At 44.9% G+C, this 23,651-nt stretch overlaps 1 protein-coding gene across 1 annotated transcript in view; it reads right to left on the bottom strand.

Moving 5' to 3' along the window:
• NCKAP1L (NCK associated protein 1 like) overlaps positions 1-23,651 on the bottom strand; it is a 42,938-nt gene that overhangs the window by 13,883 nt on the left and 5,404 nt on the right. Inside the window, exons 4-26 of the mRNA XM_021091746.1 lie at positions 22,928-22,984; positions 22,299-22,441; positions 21,247-21,337; positions 21,018-21,155; positions 20,163-20,211; positions 19,908-20,064; positions 17,600-17,656; positions 17,226-17,322; positions 16,044-16,153; positions 15,728-15,860; positions 15,253-15,334; positions 14,995-15,053; positions 14,637-14,782; positions 12,770-12,902; positions 12,362-12,481; positions 9,570-9,715; positions 9,129-9,260; positions 6,073-6,291; positions 4,441-4,571; positions 1,359-1,456; positions 1,133-1,226; positions 894-976; positions 526-606 (exon numbers count right to left, since the gene is read on the bottom strand). Coding sequence (XP_020947405.1) covers positions 526-606; positions 894-976; positions 1,133-1,226; positions 1,359-1,456; positions 4,441-4,571; positions 6,073-6,291; positions 9,129-9,260; positions 9,570-9,715; positions 12,362-12,481; positions 12,770-12,902; positions 14,637-14,782; positions 14,995-15,053; positions 15,253-15,334; positions 15,728-15,860; positions 16,044-16,153; positions 17,226-17,322; positions 17,600-17,656; positions 19,908-20,064; positions 20,163-20,211; positions 21,018-21,155; positions 21,247-21,337; positions 22,299-22,441; positions 22,928-22,984 — 2,556 coding nt within the window. The remainder of the gene's footprint in view (positions 1-525; positions 607-893; positions 977-1,132; positions 1,227-1,358; positions 1,457-4,440; positions 4,572-6,072; positions 6,292-9,128; positions 9,261-9,569; positions 9,716-12,361; positions 12,482-12,769; positions 12,903-14,636; positions 14,783-14,994; positions 15,054-15,252; positions 15,335-15,727; positions 15,861-16,043; positions 16,154-17,225; positions 17,323-17,599; positions 17,657-19,907; positions 20,065-20,162; positions 20,212-21,017; positions 21,156-21,246; positions 21,338-22,298; positions 22,442-22,927; positions 22,985-23,651) is intronic.

The following is a 23,651-nucleotide window of genomic DNA, read 5'->3' as shown; positions in this document are numbered from 1 at the left end:
CAGAGGCCCCTCTTCGAAGCTTTCTCCATCTCTGTAGGAAATGGGGCCTGAGGCAGGTGACAGACATGTAGAGGAGCCAGAAAGTTTTGGAAATAGGAGGAAGGAAAGGCCAGAAAAAGAGAAAGCTCTGAGGGCAAGCAGAGTGGGTGGAAATGGAAGGAACACATTTTACAAAAAAGGACCCAAGCTCCTGACTAAAGAGGGGACTTGTCTGTACATAGTTTGGTATCTAATTTGCACATTTGAGGAGAAAACCTATAGATACTATCCTAGACCTTACTCCTCTCCATCTCCCACAGGGGCCCAGACTCCCGCTTCCCTCCATGCCCCTAGGGCTCCGAGGCTCTGCACTCTCTCTCCAAGAATATACCTGACCAATGCCCCTCCCTCCACAACACCTCCCCTAGTTCAAATCCTGGCCCTTCTCTCTGCAGTGTTCTTCAGAGCCCCCTCTCCCTTACAAGGTTGAGCTCCATCCTTTTTCAACAACAAAATCTCCTGATTCCACTTCGCACTCCCTCATACCTTGATATCTGTGTCTGGAGTGACAAACTCCTTCAGGCTCTCAATGGGACCCATAAGAAATGGGCAGTGGGAGGAGAAAACCTGGAGGAAAGAGGACAAATGAGTCCACAGGACAGCAGCAGTGCCTTCAAATATCAGTTGAAACAAACACCAAAAATAGGGCCTCTGCTTAGATTAAAAACTGCCTGCTTCCCAGGCTCCCTCTCTCCTCATGCCTCTAGGCTCATCTTTCCTCGAAGATCTCCCAGGACCTCTACTGAATTAAGCTCCTTTCTTCTCAGCGCTCACAACCCTTTCCACAGCTTCCCATACGAGCCCCACTCAGGGAGGTGGCTGTTTCTTCTGTGGCAACCCCCCGACCAAATCACCTCCCGAAGTCCCTCCTGGGCCATGGCCCTGAAACTGAGGATAACGCCAATGATGGTCATGCGCTTCAGCACATTATCAGCCCCTGAGGAGAAAGAAGAACATTAAGAAGAGAACTTAGGAGAATGGCAACAGCGTTCCTTCTTCAGACCCAGCCTGGCCCCCAGATCTCCAAAAACCCCTGTCATCCATCCACAATCCTTCTCCCATAGCTCCTTCTCCCTTCAGGGGACATGCTCACCCATCAGCTGGGGCAGGAGAGAAGCCATCAAGTCCGGCTTGCTGAAGTTGGATCTGATCTGAACAAGTACATCCATGTTCTCCATCACCAGCTTCTGCAGCCGGGACACAGAGCCATTAAGCAGGAAAAGATGAGACCCATGGTACGTCTTCCCCCCAGTCTCCTACTCCCGTCCCCCTACCCCTGAGGCTGGACCTTCTTCCTGGGGGGCTTGCTTCCACAGTACCTTCAGCTCCACAATCTGCGAGGTCACGTGCCACATCAGGTTTTCACTCAGGAACTTCATGCCATAGGGGCCCAAGAGTTCAGCCAAGGCCCGCATCTCTGGAATAGAGTCGCAGGAGTCCCAGGTGGGACTCAGAGGGCACTGGTGCATTTGCACAATGGCCAAAGGGTCATTTGAACATTTTAAATGTTTTTCAGCAAGGGAAAGAAATGGGAAGTTGGAGATCAAAAGTAGCCCGAAATCATGCATTCAGGTGACAGGTCTGGCCTGCCTATGGGACAATTTACACTTTCCCCACCAAGATATACCACAAATGATAACTATTCACCTTCCATTCTTATAAGAGTCTATACTTTCCCAAGTCCCTTTGCATGGCACCTGGGCTTTACTCTTGCTGGGCCAGCTGCACTAGCTTTATCAGGTATAAGACCTTAAACAAGCCACTGACCCTCTCCAAGTTTACTTCTCTGAAAATGAAGAAATTAATATCCATCCTCAGTACTTCCCAGAGTCGACATGAGAACATAATCAACACACATCCTCAGAGTCCCAGTTGTTTTTCCCTCTAAATCCTTCTTCCTTCTAGTTGGCCCCATTACCTTTTCCCTCCCTACCAGCTTCCTTCTAGTCCTTTGTGAATTAATTAAAAACCCAGTTGGGAAAATCCCATGTTGAAAACACTAGTGACAAATTCAGGAGTTCCCGTTTTGGCTCAGCAGAGATGAAACTGACTAGTATCCATGAGGATGCGGGTTCGATCCCTAGCCTACTCGCTCAGTGGGTTAAAGATCCGGTGCTGCTGTGAGCTGTGGTGTAGGTTACAGACGTGGCTCAAATCCTGCGTTGCTGTGGTTGTGGCATAGGCCGGCAGCTGCGGCTCTGATTCAACTCCTAGTCCAGAAACTTTCATATGCTGCAGGTGCAGCCCTTAAAGGAAAAACAAAAGAAAAAAAAAAAAAAAGCTAGTGACAAATTCAGACAAAGGGAAGATCTTTGGCTATGGGCCATCTCAGCAGAGAAAACCATAAAGACCAGAAGTAGCAAGAGACCAGGAGAAAAAAGGTCAGTTGAACACAGTAAGAGTTCAGAGGGAAAAGGAAGCCGAGGCTCCACAAGTGTTTAAAGGCAGGACCAGTTGATCTCCACGTCTACCACTGACAGAGGGAATAAAATTGGTCACAGCAGCTGACACAGAACCTCATGTGGAATAAATGCTAGACATTTTTAGAGCAACCTATTTACAACAGGAACAACTGAGCTGAGAACTAGAAAAGGATTTCCTAACTGGTCAACTGAGATAATGCTAAAATGGCTGACAGAGAAGCAGAGGGGCTGAATTGCCTTCTCTGGGGAAAAGACACACTGATCTACCGGCCTACCAGCCTTCCTTACTCCAGCCTTCTCTACTCTAGGCTAGTAACCCTAGGGCATCCTTCTCTATCCATCTATCTATTTTTGCAACAGCATTGCCCCATCACCATGGTAACCCAGGGAAATGGGGGTGGGGGTGGTAGAAGGGGGAATCAGCATTACCTCCTGCTGCTCGTCAGTTGTCAGCAAGACCTAAAGCTGATTTTAGATGCTGCCTACAGTTTGTGGGAAGAACTGATGAGAAGGGGACATCTGAAGCCTCCAGCAGGTAAAGAGTAGGGTCAGCTCACTGATGGAGTCAGTATGAGGGTAAGAAGAAGGCAGGCGGGAACACAGAACTGTGTACTCTGACTTTGGTTAACACCCCCCAGGGAAGGGGGAGAATGGAGAGGACAGGGTCACTGAAACATCTCCTACCTGTCACAGATACCATGTGGGGTCCATGATTTACATGGAGGTGAGAGGAAGGAGGAAGCATTGGGACTGTTCATGAATCAGTGAGTCAGTGAAACAAATCTATTAAAAAGGATCTGTATGGTTTCGAGCCCTCTTTTAAAAAAGAGAACAACTTTCCAACTCATTCACAACACACTCCTCACCTGCCTTGAGACACAAAAGCACTGCTATACAGTGGGAAGCAGTGCAACATAATGATTAAGCACCCAGGAGTTCCCGTCGTGGCTCAGAGGAAACAAATCTGACTACCATCCATGAGGACGCAGGTTCGATTCCTGGCCTTGCTCAGTGGGTTAAGGATCCAGCGTTGCTATGAGCTGTGGTGTAGGCCAGCGGCTACAGCTCCGATTCAACACCTAGCCTGGGAACCTCCATACGCTGTGGGTGCAGCCCTAAAAAGACCAAAAAAAAAATATTAAGCACCCAGTTTCTGGAATGTGACTGCCTTGAGTTGAAATCCCAGTTCTACCACCTATGAATGTTCGACCTTAATCAAGCTCCTTAACCTCTGCATCTCAGTGTCCTCATCTATAAAATGTGGGGAATAAAAGTGTCTACCTCAAGGCTGTAGTGAGGATTAAGGAGTTAATACACATGAACATTTAGAACCTCGCCCACACTAAACATCATCCATTATCTCATCATCATTATCAACATCAACAGTCCAAGCCCTAGCTAAGGCTCTAAAATTTATCCCTAAAGGAGATCCCTGGTGGCTTGGTGCTGTGGCTTGGGTCACTGCTGTGGTATGGGTTCAATCCCTGGCCCAGGAACTTCCACATGCCACAGGTGCAGCCAAAAACTTTTTTTAATTTAAAAATAAAATGTATTCCCAAAGCAGAAAATGCCAGAACGTCACACCACTGTTTAATAATTCCAAACATCAGGATGTCCTCCTTGCGATCATCCTTTACCCTCTATTATATGTCTCACTCTTGACCCTTTGTGGAAATGGAAAATAACCACTTACTACCCTTCAAAGAATAAATCCTTTCAGTGACCTGAGATGCCCCTGCCTAGCTCCTAACTCCCCTCATCTTCCCTCTCCACCTTTAACCTTTAAGCCACCCCTCAATCTGGGTCTCACTGGGAATCTCTTTTTATTGCTCATGAAGTGGAATCCAGCAGAGACCTGAGAAGAGAATAGAATGAGCCTCTGGGAAGGTAGGAGAACTTAGATGGGGTGTGTAGGTTGAGATCGCGTATTGAGGGGAAAGGCTCAGCTCCCTGACGGGAGACCAGGCCCTGGGCTCACCAGAGACGTCTGAGAATTCCTCTGCGCTGAAGTTCTGCTCCCCCTCTCTGGGGAGGCTGATGAAGGCCTGCATGGCTGGTGAGAGGGTGATGGTCCCACTGCTTGCCTGTCTAAGCAGACTTTCTAGGTACCTACAAGGTTGGCCAGGAAAGCACAGAAGATTAGTGTTCAATCCCTTCTCCCTCCCACCACCACTGGGCCCAGGAAGAGAAACTCCTCCGAAGGCTGGGGTGGGGAGAAGAGACTCAGTAGATGGTACGACATCCTAATTAACATCCCAAGCTGTTGGCTCAAAAACCCCTGGCAGCAAAGTGACTCCGCTTTGCCTCTAAACCCTGCAGGGCCTTTCGCTGTGCTGTCAAATGTAACGGTGTACGCTGCCCCCTTTTTTTCAACTACTGACTCCCCTTACCCTGGGCCTTTCTCGATCAGTCAAGACCAGCCCAAGCTGACAGGGAAAAAATTCCTACTAATTGGGCTCCTCTGAAATATACTTGTCTCAACCTCTCCAATGAGAGTGTTGGACTAAGGGCCTAGGATCCTGGAAGCGGATCTCAAGTCAAACCTCCTGGACAGAGAAGCCCCATGAACTTGTCATCCAGTCTCCAAACACTGCCTTCTGCTGTCTGGGCAATGTGAGAAGGCCTCCAGCCAGTGTCAGCAGAGAGCTTGGCCAACCCCTGCCACTCACCCAGGCACTACCCCTGGGCCTGGGTCTTACATAAGTCATAAGCCAGCCACAGGCAGGTCAAATCTAGCACTCAGACATGAGGGTTTTTTCCTTTTTAACTTGAATTAGTTGTCAAAATTTTGAAACAGAGAGATTTTACATTAAAAATAAGGATTTAGTGGGGCAAAGATCAGGTGGAGCTAAGTGGTGGCTGTCCCCTCCAGAGGGGCATGCCCTCTCCCAGTACTCAAAGTCCCCACCTAGCCCACAGCACCCCTTTACCTTACCTGCCAGGCCCCAGTTGGCATTTGTGCTGCAAACCTTGCCCCCGTCTTTCCCCCTCCTGGGGGGTGGGATTCTTTGCAGACTGACTCCGAAGAGCAGATACTGGATTAAGAGCGCCACCCAGTGGCTTAGGGAGGTAGGAATCCAGCTCCTTTGCATCTTTAAAACCTCAAAGGAAACATTGCTGATTCCTGCCTCCTCCAGTTTTGGGAACGGGTCCCCTTCCCTATGAAGAACAATCTGCTTATTCTCGACATGGTCATGTCAGGAGGTGAGGAGACAGTGCTCCGGAGAGATGGTGTGAGAGACAGTGGTCTTCAGAGGGAGAAGCTGGACAAAAGAGAAATAAGAGAACTACAGAAAGAGAAAGAGAGATCATTTGAAATTAAAACAGTAAGAATACAGAAATGAAGGTTAGGAACTGCAGATTAATTGGAGAAGGTCAAATTGCTGCAGAGTAGGTCTATGGATGTCACATGGAAGCTTAGAATGAAACCTCTGGGTAGACAGAAGGGGATCTGAGTTTGGCCCAGCTCCAGCTCCAGCCCTCAAGCAGAAACAAGCCTCTATTTGGGGGTCTATGACCCTAGGTGCTAAAGTGCCTGATTCTGAGGTCCTACTGCGTGAAGGAAAAAGTGATAACAGAAGGAAGGCAGTGAGAGAGAAGCAGCACTGACCAATTTGTGTAGAGAGTGGTGAGAGTCTGTTCCCCACACGAGTCCAGAGGCTGTGTCTGCTGCAGGAGGGCATTGCGGATGACTCGGGATACATCTGTACCCAAAAACTGGGCCAGTGACTGTATGAAGCTGATGTACGCTTTGACTCCTGCCAACAGCTCAGAAGGCCTTGCAATCTCCTGGGTTGTGGCATTGTAACCAGCCAGCCACACAATGGCCCTGGGTGACAAAAACCACAGTCACAATCATAATGACAAGCACAGTAACAGTTATCACATTTATACTGTGTTCCAGGGGCTGCACTGGAACTTACATGTGCTATCCCATGAAAACCTCACAGCAAGCCAAAAAGGTAGGTGCAGTTATTATCCCCATTTTACGGATGAAGAAACTGAGACACAGAGATAGTAAGCCACTTGTCATCTATGGTGACCACACAGCTGGCAAGTGGCAGAGCTGGGACCTGAATCCAATAACATTTCATCCTCACCCACTATGCTCTTGGCCGCCTCTGGAGAAATTAGGTCAGGTGGTGAAGACCTGGGCTCCTCAATGCCACCTAACTCTATGTGCTGGTTCATACCACCTGCATTCTCAGGGCCAGCACCCGTCTTTTCTCCCTGGAAAGAATTAGTTCCAGCCACTGTCAGAAATGGAAAACCACACCCAGAAATCCTTAGACGTGAAGTGCAATCCCAGGTGGCCACAGGATGCCAGGTGGAGAAACTACACTTGGCTGGCGCACAGCTACAGCCAACTTTAGAGGAGGCAGAAAAACTGCCCACACTGTAGTGTTTTAGGGGCACGCCAGGAACACTCCTCCTTACCAGACCCCCCAGCTCCTTCCCGAATACCCTCCCAGGAACCTGAGGATTTGCAGTTAACAGTCAGTCCTCTGCCTTAAGGCTTTCTTCCTTGTTACAATGTGAACAGGAGGGGAAAGAGGAACATCAGACTTTGCCAGTGACAAGCTTTTGTCAGTCATCTGTGCATCAATATGAATGAGTTCATCAGTTCTTTCTAAAGCCACAGATGTTTGGGGGTTTTTTGTTTTGTGTTTTGGAAAAAATGTTTATGTCAGAGGAGCGGAAGAGAACAGGAGTCTGTTCCCCAGCTGAAAAGAAAAAGAGAGAAGGTACCACTTGAGGAAAAATAATATGGAAGGGACAGAATGGAGGCAAGCTTAATCTTTTTTTTTTTTTTTTGTCTTTTGTCTTTTTAGGGCCGCACCACGGCATATTCGTTTCCGCTGTGCCACGACAGGAACTCCTAATCTATTTTAGAGTTTTCATCCAAGTCAAACTTTTAGGCTAACCTGAGGGCTTGAAGAATGGTGATGTCGATTAAGAAATTTTTAGAGTAGTTCCCATCGTGGTGCAGCAGAAACAAATCTGACTAGGAACCATGAGGTTGTGGGTTTGATCCCTGGCTTCGCTCAGTGGGTTAACGATCCGGCATTGCTGTGGCTGTGGTGTAGGCTGGCAGCTGTAGCTCCGATTTGACCCCTAGCCTGAGAACCTCCATATGTCACAGGTATGGCCCTAAAAAGTGAAAGAAAAGAAAAGAAAAAAAGAAAAGAAAGAAAGAAATTATTAGAGATATTCAGGGAAAAGTAGAACATCGCAACCATGCAGCTCCAGGGCCTAGAAACCAACCACTGCCAGCTTCTGAAAGTCTGCACATGGATGATTATCAAATTGTCATCTTGACATTTTGTTTGCACCTGAGACACTTCCTTCTACATAGCCAAAGTGTATGGAATGAAAACAAACTAATTTTACTGTCACCTACGCAAAAACCTAATTGAAAAATAAATCTGCATCTCCTACAGTCAAAACACAGACTCCTAACTTTTTTCCCTACTCTGTCCTTGCCCCACTAGTGAATCTATTTAAATAACCAGTGAAACGTGTTCCCACTCTGCTCACACCCCACTGAGGCTCCCTGCCGGACTCAGAATCAAGGCCGAAGTGCTTACAAGGGCACGTGAATAGTCAGGCTGCCCCTCCTCTGACCTCGTGTCCTACCATCTCCCCCTGCCTCTCACTACCTCCTTCAGGTTCCCTAAACACACCAGGCATGTTCCCATGTCAGAGCCTGTGCATTTGCTATTCCTCTGCCTAGAATTTTCTTTCCTCAGATAGTCACACACTTGGCTTCCTCGATTCTTTCATGAGTTTACTCAAATGTCACTTTCTCAAGCAAAAGCCTTCCCTGGCCACTCTACCACCGCCGCACACTTCCTTTCTTCTTTTCCTGCTTTATTCTTCTGCTTAGCACTTACTGTTATCTAATCTACTACATATCATATCCTACTTTCTTATTTGGCTTGTCGCTCTCTCTCCCAGTAGAAAGTCAGCTTTACATGGCCAGGGATCTTAATTTCTTTTGTATACTGCCATATCAACAGCTCCTAGAACACTGCTGATACCCAACAGATATTCAATAAATAATTGTTGAATGCATGAATAAATATATTGCATATTCCAAAAAGAAACAGAGAGGTCTAGGAGATTATTCATAATAATTCTTGCCCTCATTCCCCTAATCTGCTGACTACAGTGCCCAATTTCAATATAAAGAAAGTTCTTGCAAACTTAGGGGGCAATGGAATGAGGGTCAAAGTAGAGGGAAGGGAATTTATTTTGTCGAGGCCTGTATATGTCACTCATTATCTTTAATTCTCTACCAATTCTCAATTACAGGTAATTCTCATTATAAGGTAAATATCATTATCCTTACTTTATAGGTTAGGAAGCTAAGGCTCAAACAAGTTAGATGACCTGCTCTGGTGTCTTAGCTAACACCCTGGATGTCAACACAGGTCTGCTGACTGCAAAGGCCCCACTCACTCTGTTAAACCAGTGATGACCAGTTCCGGTTGTTCGTCAAAACCACTTGTGGAGGTTTGGGGTTCTTTGGGTTTATTTGTTTTTAATAGAGATGTTTGAGACCTGTGTCAGACTGACTGCATCAGAATGACCACCAAGACGACTCTAATGGAACCCAGCTTTGAGAACTACCATACCACTCAAACAGAGGACAAGCAGTGCTACCTGTTGAGTCTGGCCTCCAGATGGCTGTTGAGATACTCAGAAGGGAAGACGGTGTGTTCAAATACAGAGAAGCTGTGCACATGATTCATTGCCAGCACCAACTCTGTCAAGTTTAGGTGTAGCTTGTCCATGCTGGGTAAAATCGAGAAAGGGAGATGAGCCTTGATAACAGGTTTGGCACTGTCTACTAGTATCTGGGAAGTAGCTATCTGGCCCATGACCCTCAGACCCCTTTCATCTTCTAGAAAAGCTCAGCCTACAACAAGTACACATTGATGCTGATTTCAAAGACAAAGCAGCAAATTCACATTTAAGTGCTTTTCCATATCTGCCGTTACCCGCCACCCCTTCCGTACTCTTCTGAGGCATCATCTTCCCTCCTCCCTGTTCCCCCTTCTTTAATGTAGTGCCCGGCTGGCTCTCAAAGGCCCAGGTCCTCACTTGGTGACAATGCTGCGGTTCTTCCTGTGACTCTCAGCGCCTGGCTTGTCCCTCTCAGGCTCTCCTTTTCTGGGAGTTTGCCTCTGCTTCATGGTTTTCTTGTTCTTGGCCTTGCTGATGGTAGTGGCACAGTGCTTAGGTAGAAGCTTTAGAAACAAAGACAAGTGAATGGAGAAATGAGATTCATTCCTAAAACTTCCAAGGAGTCCACCTGACAGAAATAGGTGCCTCCCTTATTGTCTGTTCTTTTCTTGTTCTGCCTCTCTCTCTCTCCTTCCACGCATTTCTTTCTCTAATAGGGGCCTATGAGGAGTGTGCTCACCTCTTTCAGTTTTCATTAAATATCTCCCCATGTATAGGCTCAACATTTCAACATGGCAGTGTCCTTCAGGGATCAGGTCATTGATCCCCAACACTTCCCAAGAGAGGGCCTTTCCTCACAGAAAAATTCGAGTAAAAAGAATAAGATTTAAGAGCTCCGGAGTTCCCGTCGTGGCGCAGTGGTTAACGAATCCGACTAGGAACCATGAGGTTGCGGGTTCGGTCCCTGCCCTTGCTCAGTGGGTGAAGGATCCGGCGTTGCCGTGAGCTGTGGTGTAGGTTGCAGACGCGGCTCGGATCCTGCGTTGCTGTGGCTCTGGCGTAGGCCGGTGGCTACAGCTCCGATTCAACCCCTAGCCTGGGAACCTCCATATGCTGTGGGAGCGGCCCAAGAAATAGCAACAACAACAACAACAACAAAAGACAAAAAAAGACAAAAGACAAAAAAAAAAAAAAAAGATTTAAGAGCTCCACCCAGTTGTGCTTTCTAGGGTCTTCCAATCTGGGAAGATAAGTTTGTTGCTAGGATTGAACTACCATCTCTTTTGCTACATTCCTTCCTATTTAGTTTCATAGGGATAGTCACCCATACTACCAAGCCCTCCAAAGACTGAGAGTTGACAATGTGGCCAGCATTCTCTTTCCACTTTTTTTTTTTTTCCTGTCTTTTTGCCATTTCTTCAGCCACTCCCACGGCATATGGAGGTTCCCAGGCTAGGGGTCGAATCAGAGCTGTAGCCGCCAGCCTACACAAGAGCCACAGCAACACGGGATCTGAGCCACATCTGCAACCTACACCACAGCTCACTGGCAATGCCAGATCCTTAACCCACTGAGCAAGGTCAGGGATCGAACCCGCAACCTCATGGTTCCTAGTCAGATTCGTTAACAACTGAGCCGCAACGGGAACTCCTTCACTGTTTTTTTTTTAAGTGTCTTGCTAGTTAAACATCAATCCTGTACCTCTCCTCTTCACTGAGACACCCATTAGTCATTCAGAAAACATAAGACAGAGTTATATATTCAGGCATCTCCTTTAACGAGTCTGGAAACTCTTCATTTGGAATTATTCTTAGAGCAGGATAACAGCCATGAGAAAACTGGTTTCATTACTTTATAGTCACACTTTGCTGTTTTTTTTTTTAAGTCCAAGCTCTTACTGTTCCCAAAAATTCAAGTCTGCCTTGATGAGCAAAGATGTGTCAACCCTGAAATTATGCAAAGGTGTCTGTAGTAGATTCTGAAAGTAGTTGCAAAATATGTGATTCCATTACTAATGGCAACATCACTAAGTATTTATTCAAAATGATAACTTTGGAGGGATCAATATTCATTTGCAAAAGTTCTGGTGTGTGTGAAAACAATACTCGCATCATGATTTAGTCATTTCTAACACAGCACTGAACAAGTATCTTTAACTGGGTCCCCTGCATGTAGTAGGTATTCAAATTGGTGAATAATTATACTTGTTTACATGGCTTTCTTTCATTAATAATTTAAATTTCTTTCAAACTCGTATTTGTAGGCCTTTTCCCTTAAACTGGGACATTCCCCAAAGGCAGAAACAGTGTACCTTTCCTTCTGGAACTCCATCCCAAAAACCCAGCACAGGGCTTAGTGCCCAATAAGTATCAAATATATAGACATTAACATCCATTGAAAACTGCATATCAAATATTTAACCTATTCCTTAATTTAATCTTTATGATACTGCTATGAAGAAATTATTTTTATCCCCATTTTACATATGAGAAAATGGAAAGGTTAAATAATATAATTGTGCATATGTACACACACACACACGCGCATGCACATGTACACAATCTGACTCCCCTCCTACCAAAGTTGCTACAAAGCCTGATTCAAACCCAGGAAGGGAGGGTAGTCTAGGAAACCTAAAAGACTCCAGGGCAACAGCAGAACAAGTTCCTCATTTTCAAATTTTCTGTAAATTTAGGCTGAGTTAATCATGACCAGGTGCTGTGACTCAGTCAAGGGCGGGAGGGGAAACCAACAGACAAGGCCACAAGAGCAGCCCTGAGTATAAACACAGAGGAAGTGCCTGAAAATGTTCACATGGCCACAGATTAGGGTGCAGATGGAGAGAACGGCGAGACAAGCCAGGTGACCTAGGGGTCACTGCCTCAAGAATATGTATACTGGGCAGAGAGGAGGGGAAGTAAATTAGAAAGTTAACTCATCTCTTGGAACTCTTCAAAAAGCACAGATTTTGTTGAGTGCAGCTGTTCAAATAAGAGTATTTTTAGACACCTCTATCTAGTGCTAAGGGAGTAAAGACTGGAGGACTACACTAAGAAAAGGAGCTGCCATAAACTTAAGTACACAAAAGCCCAACTCCCTTGTGAAAGGGCTAGAGAACTTGGTGTTGGAAAGGAAGCCAAAGGGAAGTAGAGGGAAGGCACGGAGGCATGGCAGAGGGGAGACTGAAACAGAGAGAGGGCTGAGCCTACCTGCTCGCTCAGGTTTCGCTGCTCAGCACAGATCTCCAGGACACAGTTGCTGGTCTGTTTGGCCAACTCTTCCAGGAAGGAGTTGCAGTGATGAAGGCCATGGTTCTTCAGGTGGGGGTACTTTGAGAAAGAGAAACCAAGGAAGAAACTGTCATCACCAAGACGGCCACTTCCTCCTCATGATACTGCTCTGCTCCCCCTGCCTGAGCCACCCACTCCTACAGAAGAAGAAACTGCGACCCAGGAAGGACACCTTGTAGAGAACGCTGAGACAGTTAGGAACCTCTATCAGATACCTATGTTTGTTCCCCTCCTGGGACCAAAATCGACCCTTGGAATTGTGTTTTGGGGGAATAAGAATGAGATGTGATTAGAGAGATAACAAGGTTTGGAGTTCAAGGTACTCACCTCCTCTGGGCACATCTCATGAGTACAGTGGACAAAATGAGCACAAATCAAGGGAAAAGCAATGGCATAACGCAACATGGCAGGTTCTTCCAGGGTCATAGCAAACATCTTCTCAAAGGTACGGAGATGAAAGCTGAGGAAAAGGGAGAAGACTTAGAACCAGGATTTAGGAGCTGGTCCTTCTGAGGTAGAGAGAATAGTCATTCTTTCAACATTTTTTTTTTTTTGGTCTTTTTTGTCTTTTTTAGGGCCACCCACGTGGCATATGGAGGTTCCCAGGCTAGGGATCGAATTGGAGCTGTAGCCACTGTGGCCACAGTCACAGCAACTCGAGATCCAAGCCTAGCTTGTGACCTACATGACAGTTCACTGCAACACCAGATCCTTAACCCACTGAGCGAGGCCAGGGATCAAACCCACGTCCTCATGGATACTAGTCAGGTTCGTTAACCCCTGATCCATGATGGAACTCCCCGTAACAAGTATTTATTGATATTCAACCCTTCCCTCTTTAATTTCCCTGCCCTTAAGATAGATGGAAACCCCAAGAAACTCAACCCTTTCAGACTTTTTTTTTTGGCCACCCCACAGCATATGGAGTTTCCCGGCCAGGGATCAGATCCAAGCTGCAGCTGCCATCTTTGCCATAACTGTGGCAATGCCAGATCCTTAACTCACCATGCCACACCAGGGATTGACCCTGCATCCTGATGCTCCAGAGACACCACTAATCCTGTTATGCCACAGAGGAAACTCTCCCTCTCAGACTTCTTTGCTGGACCCCAGGGCAGGTTAGTAATATCTTCTTCCCTCTTCTTGTACAAAATTTGCTATTCTTCCCTCCGAACCTCTGCATGAGCTGGGCTCTGATTTAGAAGTCCCTCAATACTACTAATGCAGATCTCTCCCAAAATATAACATTTAGGCTCCAGAAACTTTCTCAGATAAATTCCATGAGATTGATCTTTCTTCAACCCTGTGTCCTCTCAACATTCTCTCAACATCCCACTCCTTTTACCACTTTCTTATAACTGTAATTATTAGGTTGATGGCCTTGTCATGTATTATACTTCCCCACCCCACCTGTGTCAAATGCAGGAAGCAGAGCCAACATGTTTTGTGGTTTGTGTGATCTCTCAAAGGGTAGAGTTATGCACAACCAGCAGTCACTTAGCAAATGCTGTAGATACCTAAGGAAGACAAACTAATTTGCATTCTCCAAAGGCCCTGTTCCCCAGGCCTCCCAATTATTTTCAGTTCATTCCACTAAACCTCCAAGTTTTCCACATTTCTTTTAAATCACAATGCCCCAAGAATAAAGAGAAGCTGAAGTGTCCAAAGATAACAGTGAGGAAAAGACAATAGATGAATTAATTACCCCAGAGAAGTGAAGGCTGTGTAAAGTTCAGCACAAAAGGGGATCAACTTCAAATTCCTAACACTTGAGGAGTTCCTGTTGTGGCTCAGCAGTAACGGACACAACTAGTATCCATGAGGACCTGGGTTAGATCCCTGGCCTCTTTCAGTAGGTTAAGGATCCAGCCTTACCATGAGCTATGGTGTAGGTCACAGATGCAGCTTGAATCTGGTATTGCTGTGGCTGTGGTGTAGGCCAGCAGCTGCAGCTCTGATTCAACCCCTAGCCTGGGAACTTCCATGCTGCACTACAGCCTTAAAAAATCAAACAAACAAAAAATTCCTAACACTTGATGAAAGTTTGTATGAGGAAACCATAGATTTGAGCCTCTGCCCTTAAGGAGATCTCAAAGAAAACAAGCTGTTCCAATCTATCTGGGGGAATTAAGAGTCCTCCATAGAGGCCAGGCAAGAGATAGGGCAAGATAAAGAGCTCTGAATCAGGACATACCAGAAAGTAGATAAATCAGAAGTTTCCACCAGCATATTCTCTACTGAGTCCAGCATTCGGGAGTGAAAGACAATGAGGTTCATCACCTTGGCTAAGTCAGGGTTCTCATGCAGGTGCAGGGGAGCCTTAGCCACACTGGTATATGCCTATGGTTGGAGTTGAGAAAAGGAAGGAGAAAAACAAGATAAATGAAAACTGTAGCCTCGGGACTACAGTTTGACTGGGGTTTTTCTTGTCCACAACTGTTTTGGCAGTTTTCAGCATTGAATCATCCATTTAAGAGATTAAAAAAGAAGGAATTGTGAGAGAAAAAAAACCTTGAGAATGGGGGACCATTTACAAACGGGAACAGATGTACCTGTAGACGGAACCAGTCCAGCCTCAATCCAGAAAATTCAAATTTCTCTCCATTATCAACTGCAAGAAAAACAGAAATTTAAAAGATAATAATAAAACAGCACCTATAGCCCACTGTGTGGAACAGTAGGTCTTCCTCAAAGTCATCTTGGCCCACTCCCTGGCTCAAGAGATAAATAATTCTAGAAAGAGAGAAAAAAAAAAAAAAAAGATGTTCATCCTCACATATACTCTTCCTCCTCCACTTCCCTCCAGTTACCTTGTTTGAGATTCAGGGAGGAGAGAGTACTGACGAATGAGGACATTATGATGGACTCCTCCTCAGGACACACGGACAGGTTCTAAAAGAGAAGGTGGAGTTACCATCGAGGGGGCATAAGTTCCACCAGGAGAGAAACAAGGACCACCAGGCTCAGTCGGAGTGCATGAGGAGGAAGGAAGTGCCAAGTGCCACAAACAGTGAGAGAGTGCCAAGCAAGACATGGAGGAAATTCCCCAGGTTCCCTGCCATGCTGATACCCAACTGTGCCCTCTATTTCTCTCTCCTATTTCTATGTAGCTTCATTTCGGGGAGAAAAGTGCTGAGATTATTAGCCTTTAAAAAAAAATGTAGAAAGAGAAATCAGGCTTTTTGGCTCACAATCTACAGAGCATGAGATTCAGCCAAGGTGGCCCCTTGGGGAAATGACCAAGGACCACCCCGATATTTCCAAAGTATCATCATTTAAACATACTTGAATGATGTCACTCAGCACAAGAGCATCAAATCTGGCCAGGTACTGAAGGTGGTATTGCTGTATCACCTTGATGTGTTTTCGGACCAGAGCCCTAATCTCCTCCAACAAGAAAAGCAGTTCTGCAATGTTCCTACAAAGTCAATGATGAGAACAGAGAGCTGTATGAGACTGAAAAATTGACCTGAGACAAAGACAATGACAACAGGGCAGAAACTGTGACACCTCCCCCACCAAGGTCACAGATGCCCCCCCCCCCCGGTCCCTTTTCCCAATCCATCTAAATTGAAGCGTCTTAACTACGCCAAGTACTAACGAGTCAGCGTAGTCCTCAGGTGTCTTCGTCTTGGTGACGTTCTCTGTGTGGCGAACTAGCCAAGTGACCTCATCACGAATGAAGGACAAGGCCATGAATGCAAAAAGGGCCTAAGGAGGGGACAAGGAACCATGAGACTTTTCAACTTTAAAAATGGATTTCCAAGCACAAAGAAAACTATCATGAAAATATACCTATGGATACAACTGTGTAACCATATCAACAATAGTATCTAATATTAAACACAGAGACTCAGAGAAACCTATCTGACAAGAATCAGACATGTACATATGTTGACATTAGCTCACAGTCACTATCTCCTTATCAAATTAAATTTTAGAAATATTTACTGGGGAGTTCCCATTGTGGCTCGGCGGTAACAAACCCAACTAGTATCCATGAGGATTTGGTTCGATCTCTGGCCTTGCTCAGTGAGTTAAGGATCCAGTGCTGCCGTGAGAGGCCATGTAGGTCAGAGGCCGCTTAGATCTGGCATTGTTGTGGCTGTGGTGTGGGCCAGCAGCTGCAGCTCTGATTCGACCCCTAGCCTGGGAACTTTCATATGCTGCAGGTGCAGCCCTAAAAAGAGAGAGAGAGAGAGAGAAGAGGAATATTTACTAAGTATTTATTTATGTGGTTTTAAAAAGTAAGCTCTGGAGTTCCCATCGTGGCACAACGGAAATGAATCCGACTAGGAACCATGAGGTTGCGGGTTCAATCCCTAGCTCACTCAGTGTGCTAAGGATTGAGCTTGCTGTGAGCTGTAGTATAGGTCACAGATGCAGCTCAGATCTGGCACTGCTGTGGCTGTGGTATAAGCCAGCAGTTGTAGCTCCGACTGGACCCCTAGCCTGGGACCCTCCATATGCCTCGGGTGCGGCCCTAAAAAAAAGTAAGCTCTGTCTTCAATTAGTTCACACTCAAAGGATAGGACAAGTACACAAATAGTTGTAAGATATACTATAGTAGTGCCTAAAAAAGAGATACAAAAAGTTTGGGTTGGGGATCCTCCAAGAAGATTCAGGGGAATCAGTATATACATATACAAACAGATCACACACACACACACACACACACACACACACACACACACACACAACTCAAGAAATGCAAAAACTCGTGAACGCCAAGGTCATTGCCCATAGCAGAGTCTTCTATCATTGGACATCAGCCCCCTCTTGCCTTGGGACCCAGTAGTCCTGGTTCATCAGCTAACACAGTCTCCAGCTCCTTCACAGCCATCCGCAGAAATTGGCGCCGTTGGGAATGAAACTGGCCACTGAGGAAAGAAAGTGGAAATTAGAAGATGTTGCCCCTCCCACCCTTAAAAATCCTCCAAAGGCAGTGCAGAAGAGAGCTGCATTTAGAAAGGGGGGTCAGCCAGGAGGAAGGTTCAATGTCTCAGAACTAGGAAGGAAACAAAAGAACCTGTGGGGCAGCAGCCAGTTCTTGGGTTGAGACAATAAGGCTGTAGAGAAACTGGGGTGGCTTAGGTGAGACCAAAGGTCAAGATTCTGATTCCATCCCTTCTGGGAGAGCACACTCCCCACCTTTACCTGTTCGCAATTACATGTTCCTTGCTCTCCTTTATGTCCGCCACTCGCTTGCCATACCTGAAGATTGACACAAGCACAGCAAGGTTGGCCATACCACCGATTAGAGGCCTTGTCCCACCTTCCCAGTCCTCAGAGATTCCAACTACAGCCTGTGGGGAGCACGAGCAGCCCTCACCACCAGGATCTTTCCAAACCCTACTTTTTACCTGGCCTATTTACAACAGACTCATAGAGCTTAGAGATGATACAGTTCTTGTCATTATTTTGCAGATAAAGAAAAATAATACCTAGGGAGGAGAAGTGACTTGCACAAGGTCACATAGGGTTTTAATGGCAAAGCTGGGACTAGATTTCTTGTCCTGTCCTCCTGCCTTGACACCTTCAGGCCAAAGTACTCTTCCAGGTTTAATGGAAATACAAAGAAGGAGTACACAAATATGACACAGGCCCTGTTCTCCAGTAAAAGTAGTTACTCCAGCTCTCCCCTGGGTCCCGGTTCCCGCCCACCTCTTCTTAGAATATAACCTTCTCAGTTATCCCTTTGTCACTTTTTTTTTGAGCATTCCATCTAATGCTAATTTTATTTATTGATAATCTGCTAGAGCACTCTATTTTTCATTCATTTCATATTTAATCACCCTAACAACCCTGTAGCCAAAGTATTTTCCCTTTTAAAAATATATTTATTTATGTGAATTTCAGGTGTACGACATAGTGATTCAATATTTTTATAGATTATACTCCATTTAACATTACTATAGGAGTTCCCGTCGTGGCGCAGTGGTTAAAGAATCCGACTAGGAACCATGAGGTCGCAGGTTCGATCCCTGCCCTTGCTCAGTGGGTTAATGATCCGGCGTTGCCGTGAGCTGTGGTGTAGGTCGCAGACGCGGCTCGGATCCCGTGTTGCTGTGGCTCTGGCGTAGGCCGGTGGCTACAGCTCCGATTCAACCCCTAGCCTGGGAACCTCCATATGCCGCGGGAGCGGCCCAAGAAATAGCAACAACAGCAACAACAACAACAGACAAAAAAAAAAAAAAAAAAAAAAAACACATTACTATAAAATACTGGCTATACTCTGTGCTGTACAATATGTCTTTGTAGCATATTTATTTTATACATAGTAGCTTGTACCTCTAAATCCCCTTCACCTATCTTGCCCCTCCCAGCAGCCCCCACCCCATAACCACTAGTTTGTTCTCTATTATCTGTAACTGTTTGTTTTGTTATATTCATTTGTTTGCCTCATATGTTAGATTTCACATATAAGTGATAACATAGGGTATTTGTCTTTTTCTGACATTTCACTAAGCATAATATCCTCCAGGCCCATCCATGTTGTTGTACCTTTGTCACTTCAATGTTTCTCTCTCTACTGGTTTATTCTCTTCTGCCACTACACGAAGTTCCCCTTGGCTTGATCATGACAATCTACTGAACTTTGCCACAGCACCAAACTCCTCCAGAAATACCTTTACACTTTTTCACTTTCACTGACCCCTGAAGCCCACACAACTTTTGATAGTAAACAAAACTCCACTCTCTAAGGTCACCATGAACTTCTGAAATCACCAAATTGGATGGTCTTTTCATTGTGCTTTGTTTATCTGCAATATTTGATTCTTCTGACCAAATTTCTTTTTTCTATTAGTGACCCATGCTCAAAAGTCCCACATTACTTTAGGCTCTGTGCTCTCTATATCTCTTACATATGTCTTCTCTGGTCCCGCATCTGTTGTCACCACATTAGTTGAATTTATAACCTTTCATTTCTCTTCTCCAAACACCCCCCTTATTGAGCTTAGCACAGAATCAAAGAAATTTAGAGTTGGAAAGTATTTTAATCAAATCAGGATTCAAATCCACAGCATTCCTAGTGGGTAATTATTTCATCCTCTACATGGTACGTTGGAAAGCGAGAGGATTAAGAATCAAAAAATCTGGAATGGGAGTTCCCATCGTAGCGCAGTGGTTAATGAATCCCACTAGGAACCATGAGGCTGCAGGTTTGATCCCTGCCCTTGCTCAGTGGGTTAACGATCCAGTGTTGCCGTGAGCTCTGGTGTAGGTCGCAGACGTGGCTTGGATCTAGCATTGCTGTGGCTCTGGTGTAGGCCAGCAGCTACAGCTCCGATTAGACCCCTGTTCTGGGAACCTCCATATGCCGCAGATGCGGCCCTGAAAAGACAAAAATAAATAAAGAATTAATCCTTAACGCTGATACTTGGGACATTCATGGAGACTAGAGAAGGATGTCAGGAGGGGCTAAAAATCCCCAAAGAAGATTAATTGGGCTCTCACATCTCACCCTTTCAAACTGCTAAACAGGTCCTCGGTGACCTTGTGCACCTGGAGCACATCCTCCCGGATGAGGGTGATGTACAAGGAGCCCTGCAGACACAGCTTCCACAGCTTCTGGCACTGGTTATTGGAGTTGAGGCACCCGTGACAAAGAAGAAACCCGACTACAGGTAGGTAAAACAGTGCAGAGGAAGGCTTTTAGAACTTGATATTCACGTAACATGCAGCTCTATCTATTCCCATTTCATCCCACAAAACTTACTGACAATCCAGCGCTCCATCACTTCCACAGACAGGTACTCACAGGCCATCTATGAGAAGAGAGGCCGAGATGGTCAAGCAGTTGTTTAACTTGGTCTGCCCTACAGATTAAGGCAGTCAAGACAAGAGCAGTCAAGTCAGAATTTGAGTATCGAAACTAAATTTACTTTACTAGACTGGATAAGATAAGTCAATATCTGGGAAACCTGTCAATGATGGAGGTGAGGCAGTAGAAGTGCACTGAATGAAAAAATACAGTTGAGAAAAGAAAAAGGACCTTGGCCTGGAAGTCAGGGCAAACAAAAGGTTTGACATAACTTCTCTTCAACAGTTCAGGAGAGTAAACTCAAAAATCTCTCATGATTTCTCCCTCCTTTGGATTCTTTTATCATGTAAAGAATAAATCACTCATTCGGTGATTCTCTTTCATCCCGTACTGTCATTTGTATGTTTATGACTACATGGCATATCTTCCCTACAAGACTGTAAGTTTTTTGATTGGGCCAGTACCGGTTGAATAAAAACATCTGTTAATTAACTGACATCTATACTCAAGTTCCTGCTCAGCTGAATAGGTGCCTAATGATTCAGTTTCATCCATCCATTCTATGAACATTTATTAAATTCCTTCTATGAGCAGGCACACACTAATCTGGGTCCAAAGAAAAGCTCTAACCCTACCATGATTTTTTTTTTTTTTTTTTTTTTAGCTACAAGAGGTGTTCAACTTGGAGGCATACCTTGGAAGAGGGCAAAAGTACTCTTTAGGGCTGATATTTCCTGAAAAGAAGCATCCTCTACAGAGATGGCTTTGGAAAGAAAATGCTTCCACTGACGAGAGGAAAAGAGAACTCACCGTGTCTGAATTAGCAGGGTTAATCATGGCTGGAGGGGTGCTGATGAGACTGAGAAGCTGGGCACTGCGCCACTGCTCAGCCCCCTGGTTCCTTCGGACAAAGAGGAAGTGCAAAGAGAGGAGGGCTCCACTCACAGCCTGTGGGGGGAAAACAAATTAATCCTTAACATCAATGATGGAGACAATACACTTCCGCCTGAGGAATTCTCCATTCTCTCAAGGAACTTGCCTTTGTGTGAGGCCCAAACTCCTCTGTCAGCTTCTTCAGAGGGTGGTCATACTCCAAGACCATCTGACCCAGACGGGCAAAACTGGGATCACTGGAAGAAAGCATAGGAAAAAGGAGTTACAGCCCTCCCTTAAACACGATGTAAACACTCATGATACATTTAGAGGAAATGCTCATGCTGCATTCAGGATAACTATGTGTACAAAGGCTGGCATTCTCCACCCCTCCAAAGATACTACACTGAGAGTTTCATATACCTACTCCAGGCCCAGGTATACTGAGCTATGGTTAGACAGAACCACATGGTTTGGGGCAGGTCCATGAAAGTTTCTACCTCATAAGCACCTGAAGTTGGGTTGGACACATGATAGGTACTCTATAAATTCATGTTGATTGTTATCAATCAAGTAATATGGCTTGGCCCAAATCTGTATACAACCCAAAAGTATATATGTGTCTATGTATATATGTATGTGTATACACACACGCACACACATTCAAAGCAAATGGTAAGTCACATGCTTAAGTATTCATGTAGGCATATGGAAATACATATCATACATAGAACAAAGTTACACAGCCCACTCTGATTTCTCTGGTCTTCATTTTTTCAGCCCTTAAATACTTTTACTTGCACTAATGGAAAGGCAAAGAATTACAGATAATCCAAAATCCATTTATATCTGGCTTCAAATGTACTGTCATACATTACTCACCGCTAATGTCTTTAACCTTACTAATATTATTCCTACCAATACTAAAAATAATTTTTTTTGCCTCTCACAATAACCTGAAAAGCAGAGTGGCAGCCAGCCCAGGATTAAAAAATGATCAGAGACAGTGCAAACTGGATAATCCACTAGCAGGTATTCAAGAGCTAACTACATGTAAAAGTGCACTTGTTAGTGTATGCCCTTATTCCGAATTGTTTTGTTTTGCCTGGATCATCATGTAGGTTACAGATTCTCACATGAAAAAGTATGCCATCTATTTCCCTTGTACCCACCTTTACCTCATAGCACCATGTTATGAGATTCTTCATCTTAACTCACCTGTGTCCATGGAGCATCTCATGGGCGCAATTGTACATGCCAATGAGTACCCGTCGATCCTCAATCCGTGACAGAAGTAAAATAACTGAGGTATAAGTCACAATCAAGTCCAGGTAACTCCGGGTGAAGTCAAAGTTAAGATTCTACAAGGAAAATACACAGAAAGCCAAGAACAGCAAGGCTTATTAATCTCTACTTCCCCAATCATTCCAGACGGTGCTAAGTAGACTCTGAAAAGGTCTATTTAGAAGGGGAAACTGACAAGATTGCAAATTCAGAAGGACAAAACTGGAACAAAAGTCAGGGGCTAAAAGTGAGCTCAAGCTTTAAGGAGGCCAGGAAATAAGGTGGCATTTAGAGGTTGGAAGAAGGGGAATAAGAACATTTTTCATACATTTTGTATTAAAGAAATCACAATGCTGATCTGTTTAACATGTAAATACACTTTAACTTCAATACTTTTTACAAAAGAATTATAGTCCTGAAATTAATAGCAATTCATTCATTATGTAGTATGTACTATAGTCCTGGGGAAACAGCCATTCTTCTAGTCCCAACCGACTCCACACTGCCCCAACGGAGACCATTTCTGTGGCTTTAGGATAGAAGAGAATTGCAAAGAATCTTACGATATCAAAATGGCACTGGCAGGCATCAATGGTGTTGAGAAGTTCATATACATGATCCTGGGGGTAGAATTGGAGATGAGAATGAATAAAGAGAAGATAACATGTACTTCCAGAACTCAAGGGAAGGCTTCTCTCCCTTGGAGATCCTAAAGAGCCACTGAATAACACAAGGGAGGCCTGCTGAGTGGAGGGAGTTCCTCCTCCATAAGGTGTCGTGGGCCCCCATCTGGATACCCTGCCAGTGCCCAGGTCTCCACAGGCACAAGTCACTACTACATTATGCGCACTTTTCCTGATCTTATCATCCCAGTGTCCCCTTCCTCCAAAAAAAAAAAAAAAAAAAAAAAGTTACAAAATACAGATCATCTGATAGACTTTCTAAAATACCAAAAATCAGACTCATTTCTTTGATTTCATCTCTTCTCAGAAGTTAATCATTAATAAGTGGGAATACTACCCAACTTTCTACATATTTCTATTCACTGATCACCTGCTATGTACTTACTAAGTAATTGCATATACTTCATTTAACCCTCAATCCAGTGTGAGAATGATTCTTTTTCTTTTCATACATAATTTTACCTAAATAATCATACGGTTTTATTGTAGAGACTTCCCTCCCCCAACATCAGCATCCACCCGCCATCCTGCCCAACCCTCAGGTAAACCGCCTTAGCAACCTGTTATGTCCTTTCTTAATTTTCACCCTATTTATATAATCCTA

Source organism: Sus scrofa, chromosome 5 (assembly GCF_000003025.6).
Source record: "Sus scrofa isolate TJ Tabasco breed Duroc chromosome 5, Sscrofa11.1, whole genome shotgun sequence".
Taxonomy (NCBI): domain Eukaryota; kingdom Metazoa; phylum Chordata; class Mammalia; order Artiodactyla; family Suidae; genus Sus; species Sus scrofa.
This window is presented reverse-complemented; position numbering and strand designations above follow the sequence as displayed.